Raw genomic sequence first — 16929 nt, forward strand, 5'->3', positions numbered from 1 at the left:
TCATATTACTTTGAAACAAATTTTGAACATAAGTCCATCTATAATCATTCAGTACAGATCTTGAAATTTAAGGACTTTTAAAAAATATTTTTGAGAGAGAGAGCATGAACAGGGGAGGGGGAAACAGTGAGAGGGACACACAGAATCTAAAGCAGGCTCCAGGCTCCAAGGTGTCAGCACAGAGCCCAACACAGGGCTGAAACCCACAAGCCATGAGATCATGACCTGAGCTGAAGTCGGACGCTCAACCGACTGAGCCACCCAGGTGTCCCCAAAATTAAGGACTTTTTAATATAACCTTAAACATGATTAAACCTGAAAAAATGAACACTTCTTTAATATCAAAAATAACACTTCTTTAATGTTAAAGTTTCCAATTGTCTCATAAACGTCATGTGTTTTATTTATTCTTACATTCATTTGTTGCAATAATAGAACTAATATCCACACATTCTGGCTGGTCAATATTTTTTAAGTTTGTTTATTTTTAGAAAGAGAAAATGATGGAGGGACAAAGAGGGAGAGAGAATTCCAAGCAGTTTCCACACTGTCAGAACACAGCCTGACATGGGACTGAAACCCACAAACCACAAGATGATGACCTGAGCCAAAACCAAGAGTCAGACGCTCAGCTGACTGTGCCACCCAGGCACCCCATAGTTAATAGTCTTTTAAGTCTGTATAAGTTTCCCTCATGTGCAATTTTTTCATTGGAATTTAGTCAATGAGGGGATACAGTTGTCTTCCAGAGTTTCTCAGACTGGATTTTGCTGATCGCATCTCTGAAGTGTAGTTTAACATTTTTCTCTGTCTTCTTCATTTTCTGTAAATTGGTAGTTGGATCTAGATATTTAACGGTTTCTTTCTACTGTTCTATCTTCAAGTTCACTAATTCTTTCCTGTCTGCTCTATTCTGCTGTTGAGCTCATCTAGTAAACTTCTCATTTCCATTATGTTTTAGTTCTAAAATTTCAATTTGGTTTTTCATCTCTTCTATTTCTTTGCTGAGACTTCACTGACCCTAGGCTATCATCTGAATGATGTCTTTTAAAATGTGAACACATGGTAGAGTGGCAGAATGGGGTAGTCAGCCTCCAAGGTGGCTCCCAATGATCCCTGTCTCCTACTCTTCATACCTTTGTGTAACTCCTCCCAAATTCTACCAGGGTGAGTCTGTGTAACCAATAGCATATGGCAGAAATGACAATGTATCACTTCTGACATTAGGTTATAAAGGACTATGGCTTCAGTCTTGAGCACACTTTCTCTCCCACGCACACACTCTCAGATCATTTGCTCTGGGAGAAGCAAGCTGTCCCATGGTCAGGAGATTTGGGTAGTCTGTGGAGAGGCCTATGTGATAGAGAACTAAAGTCTCTAGCCAATAGCCATGGAACCTACTACCTATGACATAAGTGAATTTTGAAGCATGACCTCCCCCAGTTGAGCCTTCAGATGAAAATGCAGTTCTAACAGAAGCCTGAATGTAATCTAATGAGACTTGGAGCCAGAACCACCAGCTAAGCTGTCTGCAGATACCTGGCCCACAAAAAAAAAAAAATGTGTATGGTAATAAAGTTTTTTTTAAGCTGTTAAGTTTGGGGGAATTTGGTATATAGCAGATAACAATGCATCAAGGTTTGTACCTGATTCCCTGATCTACCACTAATTAAACGACGCAAGACATCTTGCATTAAAAGATGAATAGCCTTGTGAGCTCCAGTGTCTTTCATTGGAGACCAATGACCATTTTTGCCCCACTTTTCAAGGTTGGTATGAGTTGCACATAAAATATACAAGAACATTATACAACCAGCAAACCCAACATATTTTGCAGATGAAAACTGGAAGCCCAAAGGAATGAAAAGAATTGACAGATGAAACATCAAGAAGCAGAGGAATTGCAGAATTTATCCAGGCTTCAACTATTTCAACAAAGAGCCAGGGAGCACCTGGCTGGCTCAGTTGGAAGAGCAGGTGACTCTTCATCTTGAAGTTGTGAGTTTGAATCCATGTGGGGTATAGAGATTAAATAAAAACTTAAAGAAAAAAAAAGCCAGAACTGGAACCCATGGCTCATGACTCCAGGTTCAGTTATTTTTGCTACTATACCTAAAATCTCATGTGCTATTATCATTAAACATGGTCACTCCACGTTTCAGCAAAATAGACAGCAGGTAAATTATAGATTGTAGATGGTAGACCAAGAGAATTGCATTTTTTCTAACCATGACAAACTCGGCATAAATGCGAGAGAGTCAGAGTTGTTTCAATTCAGCTTTAATATCGTAAAGCTGACAAATGGTCAGTTAACTCCTCCTTTCTGTTGCCCTGCCAGTCACCCCAACACAGGAGTTCAGGCACATGGGCACCCAGCCAGAAGGTGACTAACACCATCTCTTTGCACCCAAGCCATGTACAATAAGCACATAGCTCCTTTTCTTTTAAACCTCGCTGGACAAGTTGGTATCAGTATCTTTAAAATACAAATGCTCCTTTGTTATGCAATTTTAGTAAAAAATAGTTGACTGGGAGGAGAGAAAAGAGGCTAGTAGTATTTTGAACCAACAAGGTTAGACCATTTGGGCAACCACGACTCACCTCAACAGGGTTTCAAACTTTTTTTCATTAAAAAGTTTTCTCAAAATATTTTTGTAAACTACCTCACCTTCTGCCTTTCCCCCAACTTCAGTCTTCTGATAGGGGGGAAAAGTAGCATTTAAAAATGTTGAAAAAGGGGCGCCTGGGTGGCGCAGTCGGTTAAGCGTCCGACTTCAGCCAGGTCACGATCTCGCGGTCTGTGAGTTCGAGCCCCGCGTCAGGCTCTGGGCTGATGGCTCAGAGCCTGGAGCCTGTTTCTGATTCTGTGTCTCCCTCTCTCTCTGCCCCTCCCCCGTTCATGCTCTGTCTCTCTCTGTCCCAAAAATAAATAAACGTTAAAAAAAAATTTTTTTTTAATGTTGAAAAAGAAGCTGATCTCAATCAGATTAAAAAAATAGGTATATGTGGACTCAAACTGGCAGGGAAAACACAAGCATAAAAACAGTTGTGTTGATGGGGCACCTGGCTGGCTCTGTCAGTAAAGCATAGGACCCTTGACCTCAGGGTCTTGAGTTCAAACTCTACATTGAGCATTGAGAATAAAAATAATTAATCAATCCAAAATAGTTGTGTTGGAATGGTAGGATCATTTTTCCATTCTTAGTTTTGTTTTTAATTAAAATATATATTTATATACAATATAGAACTATATGTATATAGAACTATATATATTTATATATAAAATAGAACTATATATATGTTTATATATGATATAGAATTATATATATAGAACTATATAGTAATGTTTTATATACAATTTAGGTTATATTTTTTTTTAATTTTTTTTCAATGTTTATTTATTTTTGAGACAGAGAGAGACAGAGCATGAATGGGGGAGGGTCAGAGAGAGGGAGACACAGAATCCAAAACAGGCTCCAGGCTCCGAGCTGTCAGCACAGAGCCTGACGCAGGGCTTGAACTTACAGACCGGGAGATCATGACCTGAGCCGAAGTCAGCCGCTTAACTGACTGAGCCACCCAGGCGCCCCTAGATTATATTTTTTACACTGTATTTTTTAACTTAAAATTCAAATTTTATACAATGTCTTAACAGAATGGGATTTAATAAATCTTTTGGACTTAAATAATAACTAGTTATGGTTTAGTTTTTCACCCTATGTGTATCTTTAAAGATTCTTAAGTTGCAAGCAACCCAAACTAACTCTGGCTACTTAAACAAAAAAGAGAACCTATTCTAAAGAGTATGGGAGAGCAGAGAGGACTACAAAGAAGCCTTGGAGAAGCAGGAAGCAGGTAACCACAGAAAAATGTCCATTCCACTGAGCATAAGGCCCTGCCACTGGAGTGAGTGAATGCTCTCCAACTATTTGTTTCTTCTGTGCTCAATCCCTAGGTCTAAGATTCAGAGTCCTTGGCCAGAGATGTGCCAAGCTAGGATGGCCTGAGCTGATGAATGAAAGAGGGAGTTGAAACGGAGTCTCTTGGGTCCACTTCCACATGGGAAAGCAAAATACCAAAGATCTCATCCCACCAACATAGCCCTCAGCAGCGGGCATAGTCACCTCAAAAGTTGATGAGGATGCTCATTGGAAGATCTAATGTCCACTAAATCGTAGCTTTGTTCTCACCACTAAAGGAGACATTTGTGAGAACATGAATGGTCTCTCAAGAGTATTTCTTTAAGGTTTTTTTTTTTTAAAGCTTATTTATTTATTGAGATCCTGGAGGGGGGGTGAGGCATAGAGGGAGGGAGAGAGAGAATCCTAAGCAGGCTCCATGCTGTCAGCACAGAGCCTGACACAGGGTTTGATACAGAAACTGTGGAATCATGATCTGAGCCAAAATCAAGAGTCAAATTCTTAACCAACTGAGCCACCCAGGCACCCCTATTTTTTTTTTTAATATTTGAGAGAGAGAGAGAGAGAGAGAGAGAGAGAGAGAGAGAGAGAGAACGTGTGAACGAGAGGGAGAGGGAGAGGGAGAGGGAGAGGGAGAGGGAGAGGGAGAGGGAGAGGGAGAGAGAGAGAGAGAGAGAGAGAGAGAGAGAGAGAGAATATGAATCCCAAGCAGGCTCTGCACTATCTGTGCAGAGCCCAATGCGGGGCTTTATCCCATGTCATGACCTGAGCCGAAATCAAGAGTTAGATGCTTAACTGACTGAACCACCCAGATACCTCCCAGCAGTATTTAAAATTTTTTTTAATATTTATTTATTTTGAGACAGAGCATGAACAGGGGAGGGTCAGAGAGAGAGGGAGACACAGAACCCGAAGCAGGCTCCAGGTTCTGAGCTGTCAGCACAGAGCCCGACGCAGAGCTCGAACTCATGGACTGTGAGATCATGACCTGAGCTGAAGTCGGACGCTCAACTGACTGAGCCACCCAGGTGCCCCAGCCCCCAGCAGTATTTTAGATGGACACCCACACATCTTTCCTCCTCACTTATCAAGGACGCGTGAAGACATGCTTTGGGCATGACTTTTTGGTGTGATGCTTCAGACCACAATAGAATTTGATCCCATCTCTACACTCAAATAATATAAATCAAGTCCAATCCTCAGAGCATATCCCACACCCATCACAACACTACCTAGTATTGTGGTCCTAGGTCCTTCCCAGCCCATTCTACTCTCCTTATGACCATCACCCACACAGCTTTCCCTGAAGAATGTTCTGTACTAACAGGCATTCCATGAAAAGAGAAGGGGAAAGAAATACGAATTACTGGTTAAATCAAGTCTACAAGCCAAAGTTTGTCTTAAATAGCTATAGACCATTTTACTGTTTTTAGTGTCTTCCTTTAAGATCCTTAAAGGTAACCGCTAAACCACACATTCTTAGGAGATGAATTCCACATGGCTTTAAGATGCAATTGTTTTAACGGCGTTTTTGATAGAAGGAGGTGAATGTGTCGAAACTTTTATTAACATTCAGTTTAAAAAGCTTTACACCTGCGGCATGCCAAGATCTAGAAGGTTCTTAAAGAAGTTACCCATTAGGGTGTGGTCCTTGGTTTAGAAGTCGTGGGGCCTTGGTAATTTTTTGTTAAGTGGTTTAAGTATTCACAATCTTGGTCCAGGGCTGGTAATATTGTGCCATTTTCTTCTCCCTTCAGGGAAGAAGAGACACTATTATACCTGCAGGCTCCCAGCATGTTATTGCCTTACCGGTGACTCTTTAACATCTTCTATGGATTAACAATTTGATCTAAATCAGCCTCAAGGCTCCCTCAGAAAAGAGGGTGAAGGAGAAGAGCACCGAAATATTTCTCAGGCTCTACCTGAAATACAGTTTATGTGTGTGGTAAAACATACGCGCCATAAAATTCACCACTTTTAACCATTTGTAAGTAGAGAGTTCCATGGCATCAAGTTCCTTCACATTTCTGTGCAACCACGACCATCCGTTTCTAGAACTTTCTTGTCATTTCAAACCCAAGCTCTGTACTTATTAAACACTAACTCCTGAATATTTCCTTCTCTTCCAGCTCCTGGCACCCACCATTTTCCTGCAAGCCTCTGTGGGTTTGATACTCCTAGGTCCCTAATGTAAGTGAGATCATATGGTATTTGTCCTCTTGTGTCTGGATTATTTTTAAGTGCAGTCTTGATACATAGAACAGTGCCCTTACAGTGAGTAAGGACACAGTGTAGGTAGTTGTTACTTCTACATCAGAAGTCTTTAGCCTGGAGCCCTTGGATGAGTCCTAGGAATCTGAAACTCCTTTGAGAGATGGGTTTCCTACTTACAAAGTTTTGTAGGAGCCTTAACCCAGAAGATGCTGATTGCTGTTGTGGGTCCTCTCTGTTTGGAGAGCACCCCCTTGGTCCCAAACCAGTATTGACTGACTTCAGGTAGCAACAAACCACCAACATGGTCGTATTTGTTGTATGGCTCTGGATTTTGCTGACGATTCCAATTTGATGCCTAATGGAGTGTCACTCATTCCGTAAAACCCCAGCCCTATGTTTAGTGGGCCACTTAAGAACTTTGAGCTCACCTTCATATGAACACTATCTAACGCAAACGCAACTCAAAACCACAATAAGCCACAACTTCATACCCATTAGAATGACTAGGATCAAAAAACCAGAAAACAACACGTATTGGTAAGGATGTTGAAAAATGGGAACCCTTGTGCATTGCTGGTCGGAATGTACAATGATGCATTCCCTGTGGATAGTAGTATAGCAATTCCTCAAAAGTTAAAAATAGAATTACTATATGACCCAACAATCCCACTTCTGTATATATACCCAAAAGAACTGAAAGCAGGAATTCCAAACAGTTATTTGTTTGGTATTTGCTCATACTCAAAGCAACATTATTCCCAATAGTCAAAAGAACAGTCCGAGTAAAGATCCATGAGGAATGGATAAACCAAAATGTAGTATATACACACAATGGAATATTACTCAGCCTAAAGAAAATAAAGGTGATTCTGACACCGGCTACAACATGGATGAACCTTGAGGGCATTATGCCAAGTAAAATGAACCAATCACAAAAGCACAAATACCGTATGATTCCACTTACATGAGCTATTTACAGTAGTCAAATTCACAGAGACAAAATGTTAAATGGTGGTTGTCAGGGACTTCGGGGGAGGAAGAATGGGGAGTCCATGTTTACTGGGAACAGAGCTTCACTTCGGAAACATGAAAGAGTTCTAGAGAGGATGGTGGTGACTGCTACCCAGCAACGTGTAAGTTTTTTTTGTTTGTTTTGTTTTTTGAGAGAGAGAGAGAGAGAGAGAGAGAGAGAGAGCGCGCGCGCGCGCACACACAGGGGAAGGACAGAGGGAGAAAGAATCTTTTTTTTTTTTTTAACATTTATTCATTTTTGAGAGACAGAATAAGAGTGAGGGAGGGGCAGAGAGAAAGGGAGACACAGAATCCAAAGCAGGCTCCTGGCTCCGAGCTGTTAGCACAGAACTCAGTGCAGGGCTTGAACTCATGAACCTCGAGATCATGACCTGGGCTGAAAAGTCAGACACTCAATCTAGTGAGCCACCCAGGCACCCCAGAGACAGACAATCTTAAGCAAGCTCCACACTCCACTCTGAGCCGACTTGGGGCTCAAATCTTAAGACTTAGGTTTGATCTTATGATCCTAGGACCATGACCTGATCCAAAATCAAGAGTTGGATGTTTAACCAACTGAACCACCCGGGTACCCCTGTGAAGGTACTTTTAATGACCCTGAACTATACACTTAGAAATGGTTAAAATGTTAAGTTTTATGTTGCACATATTTTATTAAATAAAACACATATAAAGAAATGTCTAATGCTGTCTGATCATTATTCCCTGCTCCTGCAGAAAAGTTAAAAGCCTTGTGTGCAGTTTATCCCAAACCCTGTGTTCTGGAAAGAAACAAAATGCAGTAAGTAGCAAAATCATTTTTCAGAAGCTGGGACTGCCTTAGTTGGGTTTTTCAGTAAAAATAATAATAATAATAATTTCAGGGGTGCCTGGGTGGCTCAGTCGGTTAAGCATTCGACTTTGGCTCAGGTCATGATCTTGCCTTTCCCAAGTTCAAGCCCATGTCAGACTCTGTGCTGACAGCTCAGAGCCTAGAGCCTGCTTCAGATTCTGTGTCTCTGTCACTCTCTCTCTCTCTCTCTCCCCCTTCCCTGCTCATGTGTCTCTCTCTCAAAAATAAAAACATTTAAATAGAGATAAAAAATAAATCACTTCAGCATCATAGCCCCTCCCTCCTGCTCCCTTCCTCACCACAAGAGGAAAGCAGGGGGAAAGACAAAAAAAAAAAAAAAAAAGAACAAAATTCTAAACCAGAGACAGCAGGGCAAGCCTTTATGGGACTAGAGTGATTTCCAGGAGCCGGGAAGCTGCCCCTCAAAGGCAGCCCATTCAACATGGACAGGGGGAGAAACTCAGAGCTAAGTCGAGCTAAGTCACAAGAGAAGCCCACCTGTCCGGTCACCCACCTCCCAGGGGCAGCACAGGCACCTGCCCAGTGATCACCTGCTAAGGTGCCTCACCAGGAGGTGTGAGTGCTCCTACCCGCTCTGCAATCACTTACCTCACAAAAATGGTTCTCGATAATGTTCAAAGCAGTCAGGGCAACCTGAGGGTTCTCATGAAGTTGCAAGGCCTCAATTTTATCAACACCACCGATTTCTTCTATCAGGAGACACATGTTTTCCTTCTCTGAAAGCTTCTCTGCTGCCTGTGGGTATGTAAGAAAAAAAGCTCTTTGGAGGCGGAGCTTCGCCTCAGGGGAGTCAAAGGCTCCTGTTCCAGAATGGGCAGCCATAGTTTTATTTTTCCCTAATTAAGACTGCAGGATCTTACTCCTCTTTGGGGTATTTATAGTACACATATTTAGGTTTATATTAATTGCACAAAATACAATTTTTGCCAAGTAAGCTGCCCTCCACAAATACATTGCTATTACTGTTTAATAGCCATCTCCCTTCTAATTAATGGAAATGGTTTAAAATACAGTTTGAGGGGGGCACCTGGGTAGCTCAGTCGGTTAAGCATCAGACTTTGGCTCAAGTCATAATCTCACAGTTCGTGAGCTCGAACTCCACTTTGGGGGAGCCCTGCTTCTCTGTCTCCCCTTCTCTGCCCTTCATGGTATTCTCTCTCTTCCCCTGTCTCTCTCCCCTTGCTCACTTGTGCCCTCTCACTCTCAAAAAAAAAAAAAAAATAGTAATACAGTTTGAAAGAATGTTCAAGTAATGCTTTATTTTTGAGAGAGAGAGAGAGCATGAGCAGGGGAGGGGCAAACAGAGAGGGGACAGAAGATCTGAAGTGGGCTCTGCACTGACAGCAGTGAGCCCAATGTGGGGCTCAAACCCACAAACCATGAGATTACAACCTGAGCCAAAGTCAGATGCTCAACCGACTGAGTCACCCAGGCACCCTAAGGAATGCTATTTAAATAGAAGTGTTCTGGCCCTACCCTCACCATAAAGCCTTGAGAGGTAAGACTAAGGGGACCCTGAGCAACACCATGGCAAATAACCAAGTCCCTGGAAACAAATAACATGAGTGGATTTGATCCAATGCTCATCATCGGATTTATCATCTGGGGCTGTTCATTCATTCAAACACTTGTACATAGACTGTGGGCGAGGCCTACAAAACTAGAGCTCAAGATGGGATTTAGAAAAGGCCTTTTCATAACTAATTTTTGGGGCAGTCAGGTAGATAATTGTCGCAATACAGAAAGTAGAACACAGTAAATGATCAGTGGTTTACGTTATAGAAGATGTGCATAAAAGGCTTGGGAAGTAACACACCTTCTTGAAAAACAGTGCTGCGCCAGGGCCAACCATAGGAAACTCCCAGCATTCCCAAAACAAGGAATGGCAACGACAACTTTTTGAAGGGTTAAGTGTTGCTTATTAGGAGAAGAGGGAATAATCCAGCTAGCTAAATAGCCTATTTGGGGAAAGAGAAATAAAGAAGCAGCTCTGGTGTCATCTCCAAAGGGCTCTGCTCTTTATTTTGTGAGCAATAAGAAAACCTCCTGTGGTCCAAATTAAACCTTATTTAGGTCACACCGTCTACCTGATGAGAGTCTGTACTGTTTTGTCTAAAGCTGGACACTCTTTGGTCCTATCTGGGGTCCAAAATGAGTTTTGGCTTTCAGTGAAGAAACCAAGGCAGGACCAATGAGCTAGGATAGCCTCAGAAAGAAAGCTGGGGGATATGGGATGACCCAGGGCAAGCAGAGCCCTGGAGAAGGATTCTGGATGTTGGCAGAAGAGCAAACAGCCCCAAAGTCACTTCAAGCTGCACTCTGCCGGCCATTAGAGGCTCTCTGCTACCTTGTCCTCCTAACCTGCTATTCCAGTGCCTTTCTCTGATCTATCAGATGTGGTTTTCCCAGATGCCTCCAAGGAAAAAAAATCCCAAATGTTTAATTCAAATGAAACAGATGAAGTTCAATTTCTCCAGCCCACAAGTGTGCTTTCACCAATGTGTTATGTCGTTATGTCCAACTTTGTCTACAGGCGGCCAAGTCTCTATGCTTCATCCATGTGATTTGCTCAGTCTTCATGTCTAATTGGGTGCTATTTCAAATCTGTTCTTGACTCAGGTCAGTTCTTTCTAAGACAGTTACATGAAAAGGATGATTAAAGTGAGCTTTTAAAAGGAATCCCCTGGTGTTACTTTGAAATTCTTCAAACGGCTTCATCGCATATAAAAGGACCTTAACCAGATGAATATAGCCAGCCTTCAAGATGGCCTCAGATGATCTCTAACTCCTGATATTCACACCCTTGTATAGTTTCCTCCCATGTTGAGTGGGGCTGATCTGTGTAACCAATAGGACCATGTTGTTGGAATGACTTCCAAGGTTAGGTCATAAAAGCCACTGGGGCGTCCACCTTGCTTTCCTAGATTGCTTGTTCCAGAGGAAGCCAGCTACCATGATGAGAATACACATAAATGGTCCTATGAAGAGCTCCAGGTCCAGGAAAGTGACAACTTTCCAGGCATATGAGTGAGCCATCTTGAAAGCTGCTCCTCAGCTTCCATCAAGCCTTCAGATGAAACTGCAGCCCCAGTTGACACCTTGAATCTCATAATAGACCCTGAGCCAGAATCATCTAGCTAAGCTATCCCCAGATTCCTAACCCCAGAAACTAGATGAGATAATAAAGTAAAAGCTTGGTTTGGGAACATAATTCGTTCCAGAAACATGCTCGTAATCCAACACACTTGTCTATCAAAACTAATTTCCCTGAAAGAAATAATGGGAACTCAGATGAATCATTCCACAACCCCAAAATATTCATATAAAAATCATTAGAATACTGTAATATAATACAAAATAAATACAAGGTATAAAGAAACACTGATTAACCTGCACTTATCTTTGAAAATCTTTATGGCTGGTGTGAAGGAGACAAGGGAGAGGAGGGTTATTGTGTGGGACAAACTTCACTATCACTAACGGAATCACTGCTATCTATTGGCTCAATAGAATCTTTTTCTTTTCATGCAACTTTAACAAGGAGCCTATCCGATGACATTGCTTTTGCTCCTTTTGAGGATTTTGCGGAAATAACATTGCATTGTTGTTAAACAGATTAATTGCTCACACTGCTACAGTCTTATTTGTGTGGTGCTTTTCTACAAAATTTTGCACTGTCTCCCACATTTCACACATCTCCATAATCTCATTTGAAGTGAGGGATTCCTCTGCCTTTTTCTTCTCTCCTCTGCAGAGGCGATCTCCTGCAAAACCTCTTGCTGTTACTCACGAAGCAGATCCATCAGTCTGTCAGTGGTCAGCTCCCGGCCATGTTCCCCTACCAGCTCTTGAATGTCATCCTCCTTCACCTCCAGTCCCATGGCCTTTCCCAAGAACACAATTTCATCAACAACTGCTGGCTCCTATTCATAAGCAAGCCCCTCTAAGTCATGTCCAAGAATGCAATCGGGCCACAGTTTTCTCCAAGCAAAATCAAGGGTTCTCTCGGTGATCCCATACCAGGCTTTATCAATGATCTTGAGGCAGTTCATGATGTGCAAATGATTTTTCCAAAACCCTCGGAGGGTAAGGTTTGTTTCTTTGGTCACCTTGAAGCATTGCTGAAATAGTGCTTTGCTATGAAGCTTTTTAAAGTTCGAAATGAACCTCCTGATCCATGGGCTAGAAAATTGGAATGGTGTTGGGAGGAAGGAACTTGACCTTAATGAACTCAAGTTCCTTCAGTAAGTGGTCCTCAAAGCCTGGCAGGTGAACAGGAGCATTATCCATAACCAGTAAGGTTTTGTGTGACAAATTCTTTTCTAAAATTCTGCAGGACTGAAGGCCTCATTGATCCACCCAATGAACAAGATATGAGTGACCCAAGACTTACTGTTGGACCTCCACATAATGTTTAACTGGCTCTTCTGCACCTTGCATTTCTTGAAGGCTCATGGATTCTTGGAATCATACATGAACAGGGGCTTGACTTTAAAATCCCCACTTGCGGGGCACCTGGCTGGCTCAGTAGGTTGAGTAGGTGGCTCAGTAGGCTGACTTCGGCTCAGGTCACAATCTTGCAGTTTGTGAGTTTGAGCCCCACATCTGGTTCTGTGTGGACAGCTCAGAGCCTGCTTAGAATTCTGTGTCTCCCTCTCTCCCTTTTCCTCATTCACACACACACACACACACACACACACACACACACACACACTCTCTCTCTCTCTCTCTCTCTCTCTCTCTCTCTCTCTCTCAAAAATAAATAATCATTAAAAAAACTAAAATAAAATCCCCACTTGTGGGGCACCTGGGTGGCTCAGTCAGTTAAGTTTCTGACTTTGGCTCAGGTCATGATCTCATGGTTCATGGGCTCAAGCCCCACGTCAGACTCTGTGTGGACAGCTCAGAGCCTGGAGCCTGCTTCAGATTCTGTGTCTCTGTGTCTGTCTGTCCATCTCTCTCTCTCTGCCCCTCCCCAGATTGTGCTCTCTGAATAATAAACTTAAAAAATTATTAAAAACAAAATAAAATCCCTGCTTGCATTAGCACCAAGCACGAGGGTGAGACGGTCTTTTGTGGGCTTGAGACTGGGCATTATGTGCTCTTATCTTGTAATGTCGGTCCTCTTTGGCATCTTTTTCCAAAAAAGCCCTGGCTCATCAAGTTAAAAACTTGTTCTGGCAGGTCACACTTGGAAACCATGAGCTTCTGGAACTCGGTGGCAGTAGCTTTAGCTGCCTTAGCGTCAGAACTCGCAGCCTCTCCATGTCTCGCAACACTATGGATGTCACTTCTCCTCTTAAAGTTATCAAACCAGTCCCTGCTTGCTTTGAAGACTTCATTTTCTGTTGACATACTGGCAGTTTACTGACAGGGTTGGTGTACAAGGCCTTTGCCTTCTTGCAGACAAAGTTCTTGGGCACAGCATCACCTGCTAGTTTCTTCTATCTAAAACAGAAGCAACTTTTCTCCATCTTCCAGAATATGTGGCCATTGCTTTGATATTTGATATCCTTTTGCTGCATCCAGCCCCCTTCTTTCTTCTTTAATATTGTGCAAATGGTCAACGTCGACTTCTTCTAAAATCTTGCAGTTTTAGCCACTCACATACCTCGTTCATACTTCTTGATTTCCTTCGTCACTTCCACCGTAATCATCTCCTTATTACCATCTTTCTTTTCAATCTTTTTCTGCCTGGGGGCCAGGTCTAAGCTCGCATGGATGCTGACTACAGTAATTATTAAACTCTTGTCATATACTGTATTTAATGTAACTAGCAATAAGGCATAGAGTAAAGGGTCTATATCTACAGGCAATCTGACCTAGAATGGGAGAATTCCTAAGCTTACTCTTGTATGGAAAGGCAAAGGACTGTCCACAGGTGCTTTGAAGTGACAAAAAATGCACTAGTGCCAGTTGTGGGCACCTTCCAACATTCTGAAAAATCGTCAATTTCTGCCAAACACTGCAGCCTGAAACTGAGCATCCAAGCATGGAAGATGATCGCCCACAATCCAGTAGCAAGAGAGAGAGAAGAACCATTGGCTCAGTTGTGATCATGGGACATTCGGCATCATGTATGACTTGTATTGCAAGGCATAGATTGTTTATCAGGTTAAAACTTATTAGAAATGTTTGCTTGTCTTGTAGAACATGCACAGAACAAGTTACTCACAATCCAAGGTTTTATTGTATTTGTTTTAGACCAGTAGGGAGTAACTGATCATGCAGCAATATAGAACTGACACAAATGGTTTATGAACATTGGCTTAATTTGCCTTTATTTAAGAAATAAAACTTTCCTGGAGTTCTAATTCAAGGCTTTGTAGTCCAATTTCAGCATCCATCTCTGCTAACTTCTTGCTTCTCTTTCAGGTGTATCCTATGTTTTAGCCTTCTAGAAGAGCCAGCCATGTGGTGTACAGGACTGCTTTTCCCGGCTTCAAACATTTGATTGGTTTCTCCATCTCACTCAGAGTAAGCCAAGGTTTTCACATACCTTATGTGATATGGATGCTCTGAGCCTGACCACCACCTTCCATCCCTTTGCTCCCGCCCATCCTTGAGCCCTCTTTCCCCAGATATCCATAAGATTCACTCATTTCTCTTTGGTCTTTGCATGCATGTTCTTCCTGAGACAAGTTTCTCCTGACTACTACATTGATGGGATCACCATTACCTTCCTGCTCTGAGCCATCAGCGACTGACCCTTCATCACATAAACTCCCAGTTGTTGGGTCTGTTTCTCTCCCCATTAATATATAAGCTCTACCAGAGCAAGGACTTTGTTCTGTGGTATCCTGAGCATCTGAAACAATGTTAGGCATATGGTCACTCACTTGAAAAAATGAAGATGGGCCTTCTTTGAAAGGCCTCTTGTTTTTGTTTTCCATAGGATGCATGAATAGGAGGAGGGTTGGGGGAGTGGAAAGAGAATCCACATAGGGGTTTTAAGAACCAAAATAAATGCCTTCGGTTTGGAGACTGCTATTTCAAAACCAACCTACTTAAAAAAACAAAACAAAACAAAACAAAACCCAACCTGCTTAGAGCAGCTCACCTTGAGGATAAGAGAGATAACATCAAGGATGATGGTAACAATTTTGGGGTCTTGGATGGTAAGCAGATTCACCAGTGGCTCCAAGACTCCAGAGTGGACAAGCTGGATCAACTGGTCTATGGTGCCTCCAGTTGTGAAGTTTGCCACGGTCCAAACAGCCTCTTTCTGGACTTTAAATTCTCCCTGAATAAACAATGTTTACAATCTTTATGGATCCTTAAGAACTTAAATATAGCAATGCTAACTTAGTTCAATTTCTAGGTAGGCTGGTGACAGCCAAGACTGTATATATAATTTACGTCGAACACATCAGCAATTTGCCTCTAGTTCTTGAACAGAGGATAGCACCTTTGAGAAGCCAAGGAGCAGACAGGCTCCCATTAGGACTTAGAGGGAAGTTCTAAGTTGGAATGGACTCATTTCCTTAAGTCAAGTTATGGGAATAATATAACGAACATAAACCAATCCAGATAATCTATATATATTAGAAATTATCCTTGGAATTATTTTATTTTTTAACTTTTGAGAGAGAGAGAGACAGAGTGTGAGGAGGGGAAAGGCAGATGCCCTTAGTCTTTCGGATGCAGGGAAACTATGGACAAGAAGCTCCATAGCTACAAAGCTGAGCACACAAAGTGATCTCAGGGAATGAGCCAGACCAGAGGTGTCAGAGGAAGACCATTGAAATATCACTCAATGCATTCCTTGCATTTGTAAGAAACACTTTGCCCAGAGATCTGGGAGTCATTTATCATAGATCCTTCTATCCCTGTGCAGAAGGAGTTATTCCCATTTTATGGCTGGGGAAAACTGTGACCTCAGTGTAAAAAGAGAAAGAAAGGAAAGAAAGGAAAGAAAGGAAAGAAAGGAAAGAAAGGAAGGAAGGAAGGAAGGAAGGAAGGAAGGAAGGAAGGAAGGAAGGAAGGAAGAAAGAAAGAAAGAAAGAAAGAAAGAAAGAAAGAAAGAAAGAAAGAAAGAAAGAAAGAAAGAAAGAAAGAAAGAAAGAAAGAAAGAAACTCAATAACCAAAAACAACTTTGGGCTCCAAGCCAACTGTAGTTCAAAAAGCAATTTGAAGTAAGATTACTTCTTGATTCAAGGCTGGATGTCTTTTTAATTTTTTTTTAATGTTTATTTATTTTTGAGAGAGAGAGAGAGAGAGAGAGAGAGAGAGAGAGAGAGAGAGAGAGAGAGAGATATGAGACAAAGAATCCCAAGCAGGCTCCAGGCTCTGAGCTGTCAGCACAGAGCCCAATGTGGGGCTCGAACTTAGGAACCATGAGATCATGACCTGAGCTGAAATCGGACACTTAACTGACTGAGCCACCAGGTGCCCCCATGACTGGAGGTTTCTGATGAGAATCTATATAGACTCATGGTAGCACACAGGATAGGAAGCATCTAATAGATCAAAAGATGCCTTGATTCAGGTTGCACACCTAGGAACCCACCATCCAACCCCAGGACAGGAACACCACCGGCAGCTTCTCTTATCCCATCCTATTCCACTTGCCTCCCTGCCCCCAACCAGACAAAACCACTCCTGGCTTTTGTCACCTATAGATGATTAAACTGAGCCCATCCATTCAAAGGGGACAAAAAGAAATGCTGACGGATAGGAGTTGTCCTGGGGAGGGAAGTGGGAATCTGGAGGAAGAAGGAGGTTTTGTTTTACTTCTACTCTTATATCTGGATTTTCAGTATATATTACCACTCCAATCAATGTGATTTTTTACGCTGAAAAAAATCCAGTGTACAATATCACTATAACCCAATAGGTTCTTCCTCCTCTAACAGAACAAAACTTCCCCCTCTCTTGACAAGTAGAGTGGATGCCACATTCTTCTAACA

At 42.1% G+C, this 16929-nt stretch overlaps 1 protein-coding gene across 5 annotated transcripts in view; it reads right to left on the reverse strand.

Moving 5' to 3' along the window:
* Positions 1–5465: 5465 nt before the first annotated feature.
* The window catches only part of KPNA7 (karyopherin subunit alpha 7), a 102408-nt gene continuing 90944 nt past the window's right edge, over positions 5466–16929 (reverse strand). For all 5 annotated transcript variants that reach the window (XM_045048104.1, XM_045048101.1, XM_045048103.1 and 2 more), the window contains 3 exons: positions 15080–15262; positions 8608–8754; positions 5466–5671 (listed from right to left, as the gene is read on the reverse strand). In XM_045048104.1, coding sequence (XP_044904039.1) covers positions 5558–5671; positions 8608–8754; positions 15080–15262 — 444 coding nt within the window. In that variant the 3' untranslated portion in view covers positions 5466–5557. The remainder of the gene's footprint in view (positions 5672–8607; positions 8755–15079; positions 15263–16929) is intronic.

This window comes from Felis catus, chromosome E3 (genome assembly GCF_018350175.1).
Source record: "Felis catus isolate Fca126 chromosome E3, F.catus_Fca126_mat1.0, whole genome shotgun sequence".
Taxonomy (NCBI): domain Eukaryota; kingdom Metazoa; phylum Chordata; class Mammalia; order Carnivora; family Felidae; genus Felis; species Felis catus.